Source organism: Aspergillus udagawae, assembly GCF_001078395.1.
Source record: "Aspergillus udagawae IFM 46973 DNA, scaffold_2, whole genome shotgun sequence".
Lineage (NCBI taxonomy): Eukaryota > Fungi > Ascomycota > Eurotiomycetes > Eurotiales > Aspergillaceae > Aspergillus > Aspergillus udagawae.
This window is the reverse complement of record NW_025091265.1, coordinates 4287890-4303560: the sequence shown is the minus strand read 5'-3', so window position 1 is coordinate 4303560 and position 15671 is coordinate 4287890. Positions and strand designations below refer to the sequence as shown.

The 15671-nt window shown below is 51.1% G+C and overlaps 7 protein-coding genes across 7 annotated transcripts; 3 read left to right on the top strand and 4 right to left on the bottom strand.

The window, feature by feature from the left end:
* Window positions 1–604: 604 nt before the first annotated feature.
* Aud_003827 (uncharacterized protein) lies at window positions 605–3232 on the top strand (the record flags this gene model as incomplete). The annotated part of the gene is made up of 2 exons (XM_043288774.1): window positions 605–1636; window positions 2528–3232. The coding sequence occupies 2 exons, from the start codon at window positions 605–607 to the stop codon at window positions 3230–3232; spliced, it is 1737 nt and encodes a 578-aa protein (XP_043144709.1).
* A 1690-nt stretch (window positions 3233–4922) lies between these two features.
* On the top strand, window positions 4923–6658 carry Aud_003826 (uncharacterized protein; the record flags this gene model as incomplete). The annotated part of the gene is made up of 3 exons (XM_043288773.1): window positions 4923–4994; window positions 5080–5699; window positions 5758–6658. 3 exons carry the CDS (start codon window positions 4923–4925, stop codon window positions 6656–6658), a joined length of 1593 nt encoding a protein of 530 aa, XP_043144708.1.
* Window positions 6659–6736: 78 nt separating this feature from the next.
* On the bottom strand, window positions 6737–7320 carry Aud_003825 (uncharacterized protein; the record flags this gene model as incomplete). Its single annotated transcript, XM_043288772.1, has 2 exons — window positions 6737–7022; window positions 7109–7320. 2 exons carry the CDS (start codon window positions 7318–7320, stop codon window positions 6737–6739), a joined length of 498 nt encoding a protein of 165 aa, XP_043144707.1.
* Window positions 7321–7880: 560 nt separating this feature from the next.
* On the bottom strand, window positions 7881–8909 carry Aud_003824 (uncharacterized protein; the record flags this gene model as incomplete). The annotated part of the gene is made up of 1 exon (XM_043288771.1): window positions 7881–8909. The coding sequence occupies one exon, from the start codon at window positions 8907–8909 to the stop codon at window positions 7881–7883; it is 1029 nt and encodes a 342-aa protein (XP_043144706.1).
* Window positions 8910–9313: 404 nt separating this feature from the next.
* Aud_003823 (phytanoyl-CoA dioxygenase family protein) lies at window positions 9314–10195 on the bottom strand (the record flags this gene model as incomplete). The annotated part of the gene is made up of 1 exon (XM_043288770.1): window positions 9314–10195. The coding sequence occupies one exon, from the start codon at window positions 10193–10195 to the stop codon at window positions 9314–9316; it is 882 nt and encodes a 293-aa protein (XP_043144705.1).
* Window positions 10196–10842: 647 nt separating this feature from the next.
* On the top strand, window positions 10843–12453 carry Aud_003822 (arylsulfotransferase family protein; the record flags this gene model as incomplete). Its single annotated transcript, XM_043288769.1, has 2 exons — window positions 10843–11241; window positions 11305–12453. 2 exons carry the CDS (start codon window positions 10843–10845, stop codon window positions 12451–12453), a joined length of 1548 nt encoding a protein of 515 aa, XP_043144704.1.
* Window positions 12454–13485: 1032 nt separating this feature from the next.
* Window positions 13486–14544, bottom strand: Aud_003821 (sugar phosphate isomerase/epimerase family protein; the record flags this gene model as incomplete). Its single annotated transcript, XM_043288768.1, has 1 exon — window positions 13486–14544. One exon carries the CDS (start codon window positions 14542–14544, stop codon window positions 13486–13488), a length of 1059 nt encoding a protein of 352 aa, XP_043144703.1.
* Window positions 14545–15671: the final 1127 nt, after the last annotated feature.

Genomic DNA, 15671 nt, shown 5'->3' with positions numbered 1-15671 from the left:
GACCCATATGTACCGTACCTTAGCTTGGATGCGTTCCAATCTTACAGAAGATATGTATTTTTAAATGTACATAAACGGGTCAGAAACAATACGTCCTGTCCTGTCATCGCCATACCCTGTCCGCTTTCGGTTGAGCTGCACTGTGGATTACAAATGTGACGTGTATATTCTGGTATGGGCCGGCAGATCCTTCTCGTGAGACAGGTGGGGGGGCATTGTGAACAATCAAGGATCTACTAATCTAGTATCCTCCTGCTGGATGGCCGGAACCTAGGGCCAGTGTACACACTATTGGTATGCGATTGACTGTAGAGTCAATGGGGAAAAAACCCCCGTATCGGGCGAGTAGTAAGGTCTATATGAAGTGTTGCGAGTCGCGAGTTCAGCCTTGGATCTGACCTTGGCATCCCATTGAAGATCCAATCGTCCCAGACTTTTACAGGGCCTTAAGAGAATAGCAAGTACAGCCCGCTATTCCTCCCTCCGGGTACGAAGGTACAAGGATCTGTAGATCATCTGGGAGCAGCAACCTCCCACTGAAACCCACAGAGCCTATAGGTTTTCTTTTCCCTCCTATTACTAGTCTGTCGCTTTATCCCTCGCAATGAGCGCCCCTTCGAGCACCCCGTCCATCCATGCGGACGATGAATGGTCTCCTCTGAAGGCCGTGATTGTCGGTCGCGCTGGTCGTGCATGCTTTCCAGCCGCACCGCCGGCGATGATTGCATCGACAATGCCTGCAGCTCATGTTCACCGGTTCAGATCACGGTCACCCTTCCCTGAGGACCTCATTGAGAAGGCCGAGGCGGAACTGGACTGCTTCGCAGCCATCCTGAGGGCCGAGGGCATTCGCGTCTACAGACCGCCAAGTGGTATTGACTGGTTGGCGGAAGAGGGCTACACGGGGGCCATGCCACGGGATGGACTTATCAGCGTGGGCAATACGCTTGTGGAGGCTTGTTTTGCCTGGGAGTGTCGGTCGCGGGAGATCGAGCTGGCCTATGGAGCTATACTTGAGGAGCTGGCTCTGCAGGACCCACGCGCTCGCATCATCCGCCGACCAGGAGACACCTTTGCGAATAATTTACTGAACGAAGACGGACCAGACAAGGCCAATGGCTGGATCATCAACAACAGCCGCCCGGCATTCGACGCGGCGGATTTCATGCGCTTCGGCACCGTCATCCTGGGCCAGTATAGCCATGTCACCAACCAAGCGGGGGTGGACTACCTCCAGCGGCATCTTCCGGCGGGATACCGTGTCGAGATGTTGACCGTGAACGATCCTAATGCCATGCACATTGATGCAACCATTCTGCCCCTCCGCCAGGGCCTTCTTGTGTACAACCCGAACAAAGTCACCGAAGCAGCGCTGCGAGCACATGAGGTTCTGGCAGACTGGGAGCTAGTCCCGTATCCATTTAACCCGCAAGAACCGGAGCATCCTCCACTCTACATGACCAGCCCGTGGCTTTGTCTAAATGCCCTGGTATTGGATGGAAAGAGGATGATTGTGGAGGCTGGTGACGACCGGACGGCAGAGTGGTTTGAGACGCTGGGAATGACGTGCATTCGCTGCCCCTTCAGACATGTGAACAGTATTGGGGGCTCTTTTCATTGTGCGACAGTGGACCTGGTAAGAGAGTGAGCAAGTCCACTTGCGACAGCACTCTGGTCTTTGTTAGTACGGCGGGATGCTGCAGGAATACGAATATTGGAGGGGGGCGGTTGGGGGGAGAATAAAGGCCAGCCTGCCACATCGCTCCAGATTAGCCATAGAATGAAGCAGCAAGCCTACCAACTTTAGTGAACACATGAGATCATTGGTTATACGAGTATTCCGCCGCTTCAGGACAGGGGCTGGGGTCGAGACGTCTTAAACTGCGACGTGGCAGGAAGTTTACGGAGTGGAGTTGTGGAATGCAATGCTGGGGTACAAGCTGAAAGCTAGCAACCTTAGCATTCAGAAGGCTGGGGGCCACTTTAAGAGGTCAGCTAAGCAAAAACTAAAAATTACTACACTATTACACTTACCTCCATGTGCTAACAGGTGGTGGTATGGAACTAAGTATTATAGAAAGCCTATATCTTAGGTATTCTTCATAAATATAAATTACACAGGCCTTGTTTACTTGTTTAGTTCTTAGATACTCTCTGGCCAAGGACAATGATAAGAAAAAGAGATACTTCTGCTTCCACAGCCCTACCTTGCACAGATTACCAGTCCATTAAATTTGACTATGGATTATTCTCTAATTGAGGATTTACTGATTGCGTTAAGCAAAGAGTGGTTTCATATATCTCTTATTACTCTTGGAATCTTTAGCTGGGTTCTATTTCATATCTCTAATAAGAGTAACAAGGCTCAGACAGCATCATTCACCAAACACCTTTGGACTAGGTACGGCGTATGCTGGCCTGCGAGCCACATATCTCACCAGACGTTGTATACATAGCTAACGGGAATGAACAACATAAAAGTCGCGAGATATGCAGTACTTTCCCTTCTGCTTCATGGCAACGACAGGCCTTTGATGCGTTTCGTGCGCGAATCCTTCTCCAAGAACCGCAATCATTTCCATGTATCTACGCGACCAAAGGCTTCAAGGCAAATGAACATCGCTTCTGCTTCGTCGATCACGCGGGTTCCGACGCAGGGACACCCATTGCGGACGCAACACTAGATCGCCTTGCCGCTGCGTTTGACGACTATGCCCAGAACTGGCGCCAGTTCGGCCCTATGACATCGCTGGTGGTCTTAACTCCTCTGCCCCCTGCTGCGAGCTCACGCGTGTCGACAGCGTCGCTGGCGGACGACCGGCAGCGTTTTTGGGATCTCCTGCGCGGCATCAGCGACCGTGACCCGCACAGCTGGCCAGCAACTGTTCCTCAGGATGTGGAGAAGCCCGCCTGGACGCTCATGTTCCGAGGAGAGCGGTTCGTCGCGCTGGCGCTAACACCGCGGTATCAGAACCGTCAGTCGCGATTCTGCGCTGGGTTTGTGCTGGCATTTCAGCCCATCAAAATCCTCCAGGATCTTCTCTCGACGCCAGAGAAGATGGCAAGCGCAGTTGGGACGGTGCGTGCGCTGACGGACAGCCAGGACGCTGTGCCCTACAGCGATGATGTGATTGCTGTTGGGGAGGGCAGACAGTCCGTTAGTACAATGTTCTTCTTGAGTGATGACGGAGAATCGTGGGGAAGTCTGTACAGCAAGATCAGAAGCAAATAGAGACAATGTTTGGCGGTGGTGCTCGGGCCTCAAACCATAGCTTGCCATGATCATGACTATGAGTTTCCGTGCAAGTGTTTCTCCCATCCTGGGTGTTTCAACATGGGTATTGTTGTAACCACATTTACGAGAGTGGTAATTTTTCAGCATTACCCGACTTGACTAATACGTAGAGTATCTGCAGATAAATTACAGAGCACGATTGTAAGGGTATGGGGCTGTGGATCGTGATTAATTAAGCAACTAGTGATTTTAGAGTTCTTTGGTTATATTGATCGCAGCCAACCCAGGCCGGCTCCAATTGACTGGTATGCCGCATGCGCCAGCAGCAGTGTGTAACTGGCTTTAGTTTAATGCAGATCAATTCATTCATTATGGAATGACTCTGCCAGCTTAATCTGGTGGGATCTTGCTTCAAGTGGGACCTGGTTGCCCACGGCTATCTCCTGCACCGACCAAACCACCAGGGCCAACCAGAGCAGCCACACCACTCTGACCCCAATCAGGAAGGTACCACCTAAGAGTCACCGAATTTTGGTTTGGCTAATCAAATCACTCGAAACTACCATAGCTACGAAGCCCTGGTTGCAGTGATTTTATATAGATTCTCTACTGTCCTTGACTGGATTATTGCATTTGCCATATCTAAATACTCGGATATATAGATAGTTTTGAAGAATTAGACCTCACATTCCTCTAAAGCATTCGGTGTATATGCATTTGCACATTACAAAATATGATTAGCGCGGAATGGCTGACAGCAGTGCATCGAGGCCCTAACAAGCACTATGAATGTACTGTACGGAGTAGTACGAACATGGATCCACTATTCTACTCCTGAGGTACTTTTCCATATGCAGTCCTTCGTATCCGGGGAACGGCAGGGAAGGCATGCTGTCCATAATTCCTCACCGAGTTTTCAATACGCCTAGGCGGCATCCGTCAAAGCTGAAGACCTGCAGGATACATCACAAATTATCTACCCATAGCTTTCTAATTGGCGAGTGCTGTGGGATTGTCTATCCAAGCTGGCAGAAATCGTGGCAGTAGCGCGCCATGTTAGAAGCAGATCGGTACCTTGACCGAGGTATGAACAAGGTCTCACCCAGATAATAGCGCAATTCACTTCGATCAGACCATTAACCAGCGTTTCGAAAATTGGGTAGTATCATCTGCGTGTACCATAGCAAACCTGGATTGGTTGAAGCTAGAGGCACAGTTCCTAGGACACGATCCATTTGCTGTGTAACCACTCCGTAATCTGCAAGGTTTCTAACTACAAGAAGTGATGGGATGGGACAGTGCAGTGGGAGATGCGACCTATGAAGAAATCCGCTGGGGGCGCAGGATCTGGTTAGTGGTGATATCCGTTTACCTTACTCCAGTGCAGGCCCATGTCTAGATCTTCTTGCAAACGCGGCTGAACACGGATGGCAGCTGTCGTACCCTATCTCAAATGGAAATACATCGTTCATAAATCCATACGACACTGCGGGGCCATACTTGAGATAGCCTGACACAGTCCCCATACAGAACAATGAGGCCTTCTTCGCCGCACGCACTCCCAATTGGGGTGTCTCAACCCCCCCAGCAAGCTCATGTTCGCTGTCTACCATCTTCCACGTCAAGTTGATAGAGATAATACTGACTATGATGACTCGATTCAGGCTGTAAGCTGTTCCCTTCCAACATGGCATTCCATCGTCAGTTGGTCCCGGCGAGAGCCATGGGTGGTCTCGCAGATGAAGGCTGGTTATCCGCGGTACGTGCCTCTATACAGCAGGGAAACTACAGAGCGCAAGCCTGACTAGGAAGCATAAAGTCTGTTTGTCAACATTATAATACAGCAACTGAGCGAGACCGTCCTCGAGCGGTTAAGGATGCATGATGGTAGCACAGCGTGTATGATCTTACCCTCAATGCTCGGGGCGCAGCGGTTGATCGCGAGCTTGACGGAAAAGAATACGAGCCATTTTGTGTCCCCGTACATACGCTTCTGTGTTCCTGCTGGTGACATTTGCGGTGACGACGCAAATAAAGCGTCTCGCTGGGCAACGTTCTACGCGGTGCTGTACCATGCCGACCTGGCTCCCGACGCGATGGGTTTCTGGCGCGAGACGGGCGACGGGATCCCAAGTCGGCATGCGGAGTTCGCCCTTGGATGGTTCCCATACCTGGAGTCGCAGTGCGTCGACCGCTTGTTCTGCACAAAAGCCAAACTCCCCTTGCACAAGGCGTGGGGCGAAGAGTTGCCGTCACTACCGTCCCCCGTCACTACGGCAGCAGAGGTGGCTAAGATAAAGACCCTGCTAGCAGCGTCTGCGGCATCGGATGCTCCGAATCAAGCACCCATCAGTTCAAAAGATATATTTCTCTACCAGAAAGGGCTATGCGGGATCTATGCGGTCGCGAGGTCGCTTGTCCCCGTGAGCTCATCGGAGAAGACGTCACAGGTGGTGATCTATGGGTGAGTGGTAAACGCGGTCCTTTTGAATCTTTGTACCGCTGACAGGGCCAACTGTCAGATGGCCATATGCCGAGACAGTCAAATGCGTTGAGCGCAGTGGATGGGGCCGAGTGATACTCTATGGTAAAGGGACTGAGGCAGATCTGGACGATTTGGAAAGGAGACTGGCCGAGGGGGAACGCATTCAAGCGCTGTTCTGCGAGCTGCCCAGCAACCCTCAGCTCGCGTCACCAGACCTTCATCGTATCCGACGCCTTGCGGATGAATACAAGTTTGTGGTGGCATGCGACGAGACCCTTGGCACATTTGTTAATGTCGACGTGCTGCCGTACGTCGACATCGCCATGACTAGCCTCACAAAGATCTTCAGTGGCGCCTCAAATGTCATGGGGGGAAGCGTCATCATCAATCCACAGTCTCGGTTCTACGACGCGATCCATGCCCGTCTCACCGCAACGTGGGAAGACACCCTTTTCCCCGGCGATGTAAGTGTGCTTGCCGCGAACTGCACTGATTTCGTGGAGCGCGTTCGCTATTGTAGCCGCAGTGCGTTGGCTGTCGCAGTGCTTCTTTCACAGCATCCGTCGGTAGCAAAAGTCCACTATCCTCCGCTGGTGCCCACTCGGCATCTTTACGAGAGATACCGTCGCCGTAATGGTGGGTATGGCTACGTGCTGAGTATTATCTTCCACGATCCGCAGAGTGCCGTGGCGTTCTATGACGCTCTCGACGTCTGCAAGGGCACGAGCATCGGGGCCAATTTCACGCTCGCGGTGCCATACGCGCAGCTGGCCCACTTCAGGGAGCTGGACTTGGCCGAGGCAAATGGGGTCCCACGGCACATAGTGCGCATCAGTGTCGGTGTGGATGACACTGAGAAACTGCTCGATCGTGTCAGGAAAGCTCTAGTTGCGGTGGAAATTGTTTGCGAGAGAGCCGGAAACAGCGCCTCTCTTTAGGATCTATGTGGTTCAATCTCTATCCCGGGCATAGATAGATTCAATTGCGCACTCCCCATTTAGCTGATCAATCCGGCCTCAAATGATGCTGTTGCCCAAGGTTGTCGTCCATCCCCCCAATGTGGACAATCCGGAATATTTCTTCCGCCAGTAACTCGTCATATCCACATCATGCGGAGCTTTATGTGGATGAGCTGATGCTAGCTGGCTCATAACTAGGTCTCCGATTAGCAGACGAGAATCGAACCCCTGCGTTGGCCGGCGCCACATTTCGCAGAATCCGGCGGCAGCTGGCGTCCAGCCAGTCGGGGATGATTGATTGTAGAGATTAGCAGCGGCGACCGGAGGAACTCCATCAGCAAATCTCGCCCAGTGCTAGTATTAATGGGTCGAGTGATATCCAATCACCGACGGTGCACTGGTTGTTCTTCACACAAAGGAAAATCATACGGCTGGAAGCGGGGCTGCTCGTCGTCCTTGTTTCCGAGGACGGCAGGAAGATCCTGCAGGACGACAGCATTGCCCTTCAGCCGGGAACAGGCGGTCTGGATTTCTTGCGTAGTATGGCCCTTGCCGCCACCTACATCGACAAGGCGTACGGCAGTCTCAGGCCCTTCGGCCAAGCTGGCAAAGGCGAAGGTTGAAACAACCGAGGTGGCCATCCCCGTCATTCCCAAATCGAACGAGGGCAGCCGCTCCGGATGCCCCTGCAGCGTGTGAAAGATGTCCACTTTCTCCACGCCCAACGCATAGACAAATGTGGAGAATTGGAGGGATCATCGGGCCTCTGGAATCCCCGCACGCGCAGAAATGCGACCAGGGCCAGCAGTCCCACTGGTGCTTCGCATAGGCCTGGCTGGTGGAGCGAAATAGCGCCACATCTGCGATAGCGCCCTGAACGAATGGATCTTTTGCCATCTAATCGAGGAAGATCCCTTTCCGGATACCCAGATCTGGCCCGCCCCGAAGGTCAATGCACGCTAAAATCATTAGTTTGCGCTACCTCCATGAACCAAGATCTACGGTTGCTCTGTTACACCAGTTATACTCCATTACAAATTCAGGTAATGCTGAAAGTTACATCCTGGTAAATGGGGTTGCAAAAATACCTTGTCTGTCATGACAAACGCGTGCCTTTAACAGTACACAGAATGGAGAAAGGAGGGCGCGGAATTATCACCATTACAGCACCTCTTCTTATCGCTATTTCCTCAGCGCCCTTCTATGCCTTCTGACTGCTAAGGTCACTAGCTCTCAGCTCGTACCCACACAAGTACTCATAGTCCGGCATTGCCGCATCCACAAGTGACCGCAGAGTGGCGGCGGTCTGCATTCCGTACACTTCCTGCCACGTCGCAGTTAAGGCATCTAGATCCAGGATCTGCCCCTGAGCGGCAGAATGCTTATCCAACCGCACACCGCAGGATGACTGGATTGTTGAGAAAAAGTGCTGCTGGTACGCACTCTGACTCTCGATGACCGCCGGCGGCAACGGATCCCACTGGAAGCGAACCCCCGCCGGATCAAGCTGCAGCTGCTGGCAGAGGTGCTGCACTACCACCGGATGAGCCATGATCTCATCTGCATTGAGCACGATGGGTTGCACACCGCCGCCAGCGGACGCGGTGTACCAGTCATACAGCACTCGCAGCCAGCGCATGCTGGCTTCGACGGGAAATTCCTGGTCGTCGACGCGAGCTCCCATCGTCGGCCCACTGACCCGTAGAATTGACTCGAAAACTAAAGCAGGATGACGGATGAGGAATACGGCCGTCACGCTGCGCAGGAACTGTGTTGGTAACATCGTAGGATTAGCGTCTTCTTCGCCGATCTCCATAGCTCTTTCGTTCCGTCCCTTAGGTGGCTGTGCTGTGATCTGAGGTGTATTCCTGTATGAATGAGGATGTGCCAGACTCCGTGAAATTGTTTCTGGTTTCATGAACGTGAATGCATGTTCCTTGATGAAGGGTGTTTTACCCTGTCCTCCATATCCTTCTATCAGATGGTAGCCAATGTGGAAAAGCAGGACAAGGAGGTCTACCTTAGCTTGTACGCTCTGGATCGACTGCTCCAGTTGACCAAAGGCCTCCTGAAAGGTTTGGGCAAGAGCAGGGTCGGCCTGTACTCGCTGCTTTACGGCCTGCAGACAATCATTGCGGCGCAGCGTCAATGCTTCCTGTCCAAAATAGTAGGTGTCGACAAAGGGGTATTCGATTGTTTCGATTTCTGGGTGTTTCCGGAGCATCTGCATGACGAGGTTGGATGCGGTTCGCGGATGCGTAAAGAGGAATATCGGTTGACTTGGCTTTGACCGCAACATACTTGTAAATATCTGTGAAGATTCCAAGATCCCGCTGTAGTTTCTATGTAGGGAGGAAAAGCGGCAAACTTCAAGACAGGCTAATGGGGATGGACACTATACGCGAGCGGTGAAAGGCTCATCTACTTATGGGAGGTTTGGCAGGTTATTTATAACCGCAAGGCATCCAGATATCCACCATATGCGCCGTCACTGGTCCATGTACATTGTAGACAGCTCGCTTATCAATGCCAGTCATCAAGTTGAGCCAACTACTGGTTGTTTTGGAGAACAGAAGCAAAGGAGAATCCCACCGATAAAGAGAAATGCGTCCAACCCGTTGGCCCTGCTCCCGTCTACGTTTCTGTGTCATCCTGTAGCGGTTGGTTGGCTTTGAGCCCCAGCTTTCCTTCCACCAAGCCCGACCGGAAGGTATTCAAACCCATCGGATGGCCCAGCGGAAACACGGTTCGCCAGCCGACCAACTTCTGCACGAGAGGCGTCAAGCTCTCAACCAGCGAACGCGGCAGCCCCAGCGCGCTTTCGTATTGGCTGAGTTGGCAAGTGGCCACGCTCAAGAGCAGCATTCCGCGAGTCTCGGGTGCCTCGAAGGTGTGCATTCCTCCGCTGTGGACGACTCCCTGGCGCATCACCAACATGTCCCCAGCCTGCATTTCGGCCACTGCAGGTTGCGCATCCGCGGGTACGTCGACCGCGGGCCAGTGGTGGCTCCCGAGAAACACGCGTGTGGCCCCGTTGGCCTCAGTAAAGCCCGTGGTGGGAATGATGATGGTGAGAGTCAGGAGAGGCGCTCCGGGCCGCTGGTTCTTCACCAGCGGCCACCCGTTGGCGTCACGGTGCCATTCCTGGGCTGGGTGTCCCGGCTGCGTGAGCCGCAGCACCGCGCTAACCAACCAGTAGTCACCTGTTTGCTGAAAAGCAGCTTCACACATCTGGTGCATTACTGGATTGTTCAAGATGTCGTGCCGATACGTATGACTGGACGAGACCAGGCCATTCACAAATTTTGTATGAGGGGAGTGTTTCCAGCCATTGAGGGCGGCATTCTCCCAGGTTTCGACCCGCGGCTCTATCTCCTGTTTGAAGCGCTCAATCAGAGCTAGGGGCACGACCCCTGAGATGATTGCCACGCCATCCTGGTCGACCGTTTGCCAGGCCTGGTGGGGATCGGCGCCAGCCTCAAATCTCTGTATCTGAGGGTGTGAGGAAAGAGTCATGACTGAATTGGAAGAGGAATTGACAGCAACGCCAATCTATAGAATTCGTAGAGAACGAGAGTAACCTGGGCGATGCTTCTTGCTGCTCTTGGAGCACTTTATTGTCGCTTTTGCAAAGTATTTTGGGCACTCTGTCCTTCCTTTCAAGTGGGTCGCTTTTGGACGCAAAGGAACTCGCTAAGGAACGAAGCAGATAGCCAGGAATAGATTAAATGTAGCATCAAGGGGTATGACCCCTATATTACTCTCGAAAATCAGGACATTGGCGTACATCTGGGAGCCCATGCTTGTCCTACGCCAGCCACCTAGGTACCTTGTCTTACCAAAGTTTCCTATCCGTGACGGCCAGAATACATGTACCAAATTGATAAGAAACAGCGCTGACAGTAAAACCAGAAAGTTTCATTATAGAATTCCACCCCGCCAGCGAGTGATAAGGTTTGCCCCTTATGCAGGTAGATTTCAGCTGTCACATCCCATCATTGTGACCCTCGCTGCGCAATGTATGGCTGGATTTTTTGATGCTCCAAAGTCGTGTAAATTTTTTTGCGTGCGGCCTCATCCCTTAAGGAAAGCTATCCGCGTGCGATACAGTGCGGCGTCGACAGCCATATTCTTGAGTCCTTCAAAATATCTACAGGGAAACGATGTTACAGTCAAGGGTCTCAATTTACCTTCTGAGTATTGGCTTCCACATACCCGACGTTGTCGGAGACCTTGGCCCCTACTTCAGATCTATTTCGTATGAGCATGCCGGCCATGGAAAGTGGCCTCAGCAGTTCTATTACTCTTCTGACGCCATAGGACCCATTCTGAACATTCAGCGACATTCCGACGAATGCGACAGCGGCCAGTACACGTTTCTCAGTTTGTTAGGGTCTGAAGTCAGCTCCGCCGGCCCGATGATTCTCGATGAACGCGGGAATCTCGTATGGACCAGTCCTTATGGCCGAAATTGGGGTCTGGATGTACAGATGCTGGATGGCGAGCCCTATCTGACTTTCTGCGCCTGGCCTGGACCTGGCACACACGTGACGTGCTATATGGTAGGGTCTCCTCGCTCGTGTTTCCGCTGTCAGTATGTATGGACTTAATCGAAAATCACTTAGTTGGATTCCGAGTACGAGGAAGCATTCGTGATCAGGCCGCAAAATGGCTGGGGGGCCGATGGCACGGAATTCCAGATCACCCCGCAGAGAACCGCAGTACTTACAACGTCAATGTTCGCCCCTTATGATCTGAGTCCAGTGAACGGACCACGGGACGGATGGATTCGGGATGTTGGATTTCAGGAGATTGATTTGGAGACAGGCGCACTGCTTTTTGAGTGGCGCTGGTCCGATCACTGGAATATTACCGATGTACTGGTCGAGTTTCCCCGTGGAACCGAAGGCAGTCGTGAGGCACCATGGGACCCATTCCACATCAACAGTGTTCATAAAGACACTGCCGGCAACTATCTTGTTTCATCACGCCATACCAGCACCGTTGGCTATATCGATGGCAGCAGCGGAGAATTCATCTGGACGCTTGGAGGAAAACGGAACATGTTTAGAGACCTCTCGAATGGAGCAGCTACCAGCATTAGCATGCAGCATCATGCAAGATTTCTGAAAGAGCATTCCACCCTCACCCTATTCAACAACGGGGTATCTGCAGGAGGAGCGTACTACCGTTCAAAGGGAATGGTCATCGACCTTGACGTCCAGGCAATGACGGCAAAGGTGCTACAGGAATACCACAGTCCTCACAGAATCGGCAGCGAATCCCGCGGCTCCATGCAGGTACTTGACAATAACAATGTACTACTGGGATATGGAGTCAATGCTGGCTGGTCTGAATTCTCCATGAATGGAGATCTGCTTTGCGATGCACATTTCGGGCCAGAATCGAGATTTGGCGCCGAAGACGTTTTGAGCTACCGAGTCTTGAAGCGCAATTGGAAGGGCCGTCCTAAAACGGCTCCGGATGGCGTTCAGAGAGGAACAGGTATTTTTGTCAGCTGGAATGGGGCCACGGAAGTTGTCACTTGGGCGCTGCTAGCAGCTAACGCCGACATTCGCAACTATACTCCTCTTGTATCTGTTCCTAAGGAAGGATTCGAGACCCGAATTCCAGTACCAGTCAATCTCACAACATCATCTGTTCGTGCTGCTGCACTGGATGGTCAAGGAAATGTTCTAGGAATTACCCGTGATCTAGACCTGTTTCGAAAAGGGGAGCACGCCATTCAGCCGCCTTTAGTCGTCCAGGACTGAATACAAACAAGACGCAACAAGAGGTCATAACATCCAAAATATTCTTCCATCTGCCTTTCCTCATGCCCCCTATTGCAGTATAATTACCCAGGCTAGCTCTCCTTGAGGTCGGCCTTGATCCGGCAGACTGTTGAAGTACTCCATCGCAGATGAGCAGTCTCCGAAATAGATTACGCTCAACTGGTTCTAGGCTCTACGCGCACGATCATTGGTATCTGCGTGGTACTGCTCGATTAATCGTAGGGCCTGTTACCATCCGCGCCATTTTCGATCCATATCTTGATCCCACCGATGACTCAGGAGTCAAGCAACTTGCCTGCAGGCTTCATCTTCTCGCTCGCATTTTCGTGTTCATTGTAATCATCCGCCTTGTCGGCCGTCATTGTTGGCATGAGCATTTATCTGCGCGTCTTCTGTTTCATAATCATCAACGGTTGTTGGACTTAACGCCTCCTTGATCTGAGTAGGACGACGGTTTTTGAATTGGAGAGGCTCATAGTGATCTATGGGAAACCCTCTTCACCAATCAGGTATACCAATGTATCATTCCCTCTGGCTGCGCTTTCGAATTTCCATTTCCGAGCGATGAAGTTGCTCTTACTCGGAGTGAAACATGTCTGGAGCTGAGGGGAGAGTGTCTGGGAGCTGGTGTTTGTGGTCAGAGGCCTGAGTCTAGGGGCTTGGTCACAGGCCAATGGTACACCAATTCAAAGTCTAATATGGAAATGAGAGGATTAGTGTACCAGTTATAAGTCAGAACTCATCTAGAAGTGCGTTGGTGTTCTAAGCTATGAGGGAGGTACAGCCTTTTTGATATTTAGAGTGACTGCCTTTAAATGTGTAGGGCAGTAGCAGCCTATTAGCTACCACTGCCCCAGTGGATCATTATTATTATGAGAAATTTCACTGGTTGGCTTGTAGCTTCGTTAGTTAGAAGGACCCTCATCGTAGGTAGTATGGACTTGTTTGACGAATATCTGCTAGGCAAAGCCCAGTTCAGCAGTTTCGGTCTGCCTGTCTCGTGTTTACCACCTACTCCAAGTCTTTATTTCCACTTTGACCCAGGAAAGCAGTAACATTTGACCACGACCGGGACGCGCGAGCCGCATGCATTTCGGGGGTCTTAGGATTAGGACCAGCTAGGGTCCGCGAGAATATTTCGTAAGACAACCAGCCAGTCCAACCCATCTTGACGACCGTTTGGAGAATCTCTAAAACTGGGAGATAACCGCCACGGTCCTCTTCACAGAGGAACAATCGAGCGTTGCGAGACCAACTCATCCGAGACGGTTGTCCCGGGATATGGAACGGGTGACCGGGTTCGAGAGCTTCAGCCAACCGCTCTCCATCTGCCATTTGCACGATGAGAATCTTCTCGACGTCCACCGTGTTTGCTAAGCGATCCAGGGATTGGCGCAAATTGGCATCGGCATCAGGACCGTTTCGGCCGCCCACGGCACCCGGATCCGCGTACACTGCGCCAGCAATATTGAAAGTGTCAATAGCCAGACCAAAGTTCGGCATTTTGACTCGTTGCACAATATCCCAGGATGCCTCCCAGGTACTGATGTAAGTGCCCCAAGCGAGGGCCTCATAAGCAAATTTGATGGGCGGGGATCGAGCGGCTCCGAGGGTCGCCAACAAGCGCAGGTCATCAGCTATGACATTGAAATCCCCGGATAATGGGCTCTTGCCAGTACTTAGATCTGGTTGGAGAAAATTTGAGGCAATCAAGATAGTATCACTTCCGAGGATGTCGAGGATATCCATCCAGGTAGGGATGACCCCGTAGGCGATACGGTCGCGCTCGCGCCTATCGATCAATCCCTCATAGAACCGAAGTGGCTGCAAGTTGAGAATGCGGATTTGGAGCACATCGCAAAGAGCACGGATCTGGCGAGCAGCATTCAGAAGGTCGTCACGAGTTGGCCGAGTTGATCTTGAAAGGGAGCTCGCCAGCGCTTCTAGGTCGTCATAGAACAGCTCAATCGCTTTGAACCCATTGTTGGCACATGCAGATAGCTTCTGATGGATAGTGTAACGCCCGCTCTGCCCGAGGGACACAGTAGCAATAGCTGGCTGGCAGGACATGATGTGACTGTTATCCTTGGTCGATTCTTTCTAGGGTTGGAACGGAGCCGCAGTAGGATATAACCCAAGCGACTAGAACTGTTGGTACAACTTCGTTTATGTCAAAGTAATCAGAAGCATGTAGTATTACTGTCAGATATGCGGGAACGACGCGGTAAACAGCTAGCTAATAAGGAAGCTTAGAAAATAAGGTTTATTATGCGACCAGCCTTTTAGCGGCCCTTACAGAGTTTTATCAATTTCGGTACGGTATCTGGCCACAGTGTCCAATGATGGAACTGTAGTATGTGATGGAGCACTCTGTATTCATTACCTGAACAAATCAAAGTATGGATCTCAGACCGACTGTCTTGGCCAAGAACTAAGTCCAGAAAGACAGGCCCACTTTCTTTAACACAACTGTGCACAATTCAAGCTCTAACCATTAATAAAATTTATAGCTATTTATTTTCTACTTATGTTTAGTATATGTATAGCATTATCTAACTATAAAAAAAATAAAAGGAAAGCATATATTCTATATATAGAGAGTTATAGGGGGGATACTTATTTAAAAAAAAAAATATTTATTGGAGAGATTAAGAGAGTATTTAGTAAATAGTGTACAGATATATATTTTACTTCTTTATTACTATAGTAAGCACACCACTTTATAGAACTATACTAAATAAATTCTAAATAAAGAAGTTAATATTTATATATTTATTAATATTAAAACAAAGAAAAATTCAGCAGTTATCTCCTAATATTAAGTATATATTAAGGATCTCAACCGAGCCCAACTGGCGTCATTAACAGACTTTCCGTCTCTTGCTTTGTTGATTGCAGCCAGAAGGGACGCTGCATGAGCGCCGATTTTCCTTACGAGAGGGAGTCGAATCTGGGGATATGGTTTTTCTTCTGCGAGAGAAAACCAAATAGCCGTCGAGGGAATGATAGCCTGCCTGATGTCTGGGGCGGTATTCGTACCCACTGATATTGGTCAACCAGAGGGACGAGTGCGTAGTATCATCACGTCCACGAACGCCAGGTTTATACTGACCAGCGACGCCGTGGCACTGAGGCATGCAAGGTGGACCACGTCCACACCAGTGCGGAAGATCTGTGTCCCTGTCTCACCATTGCTG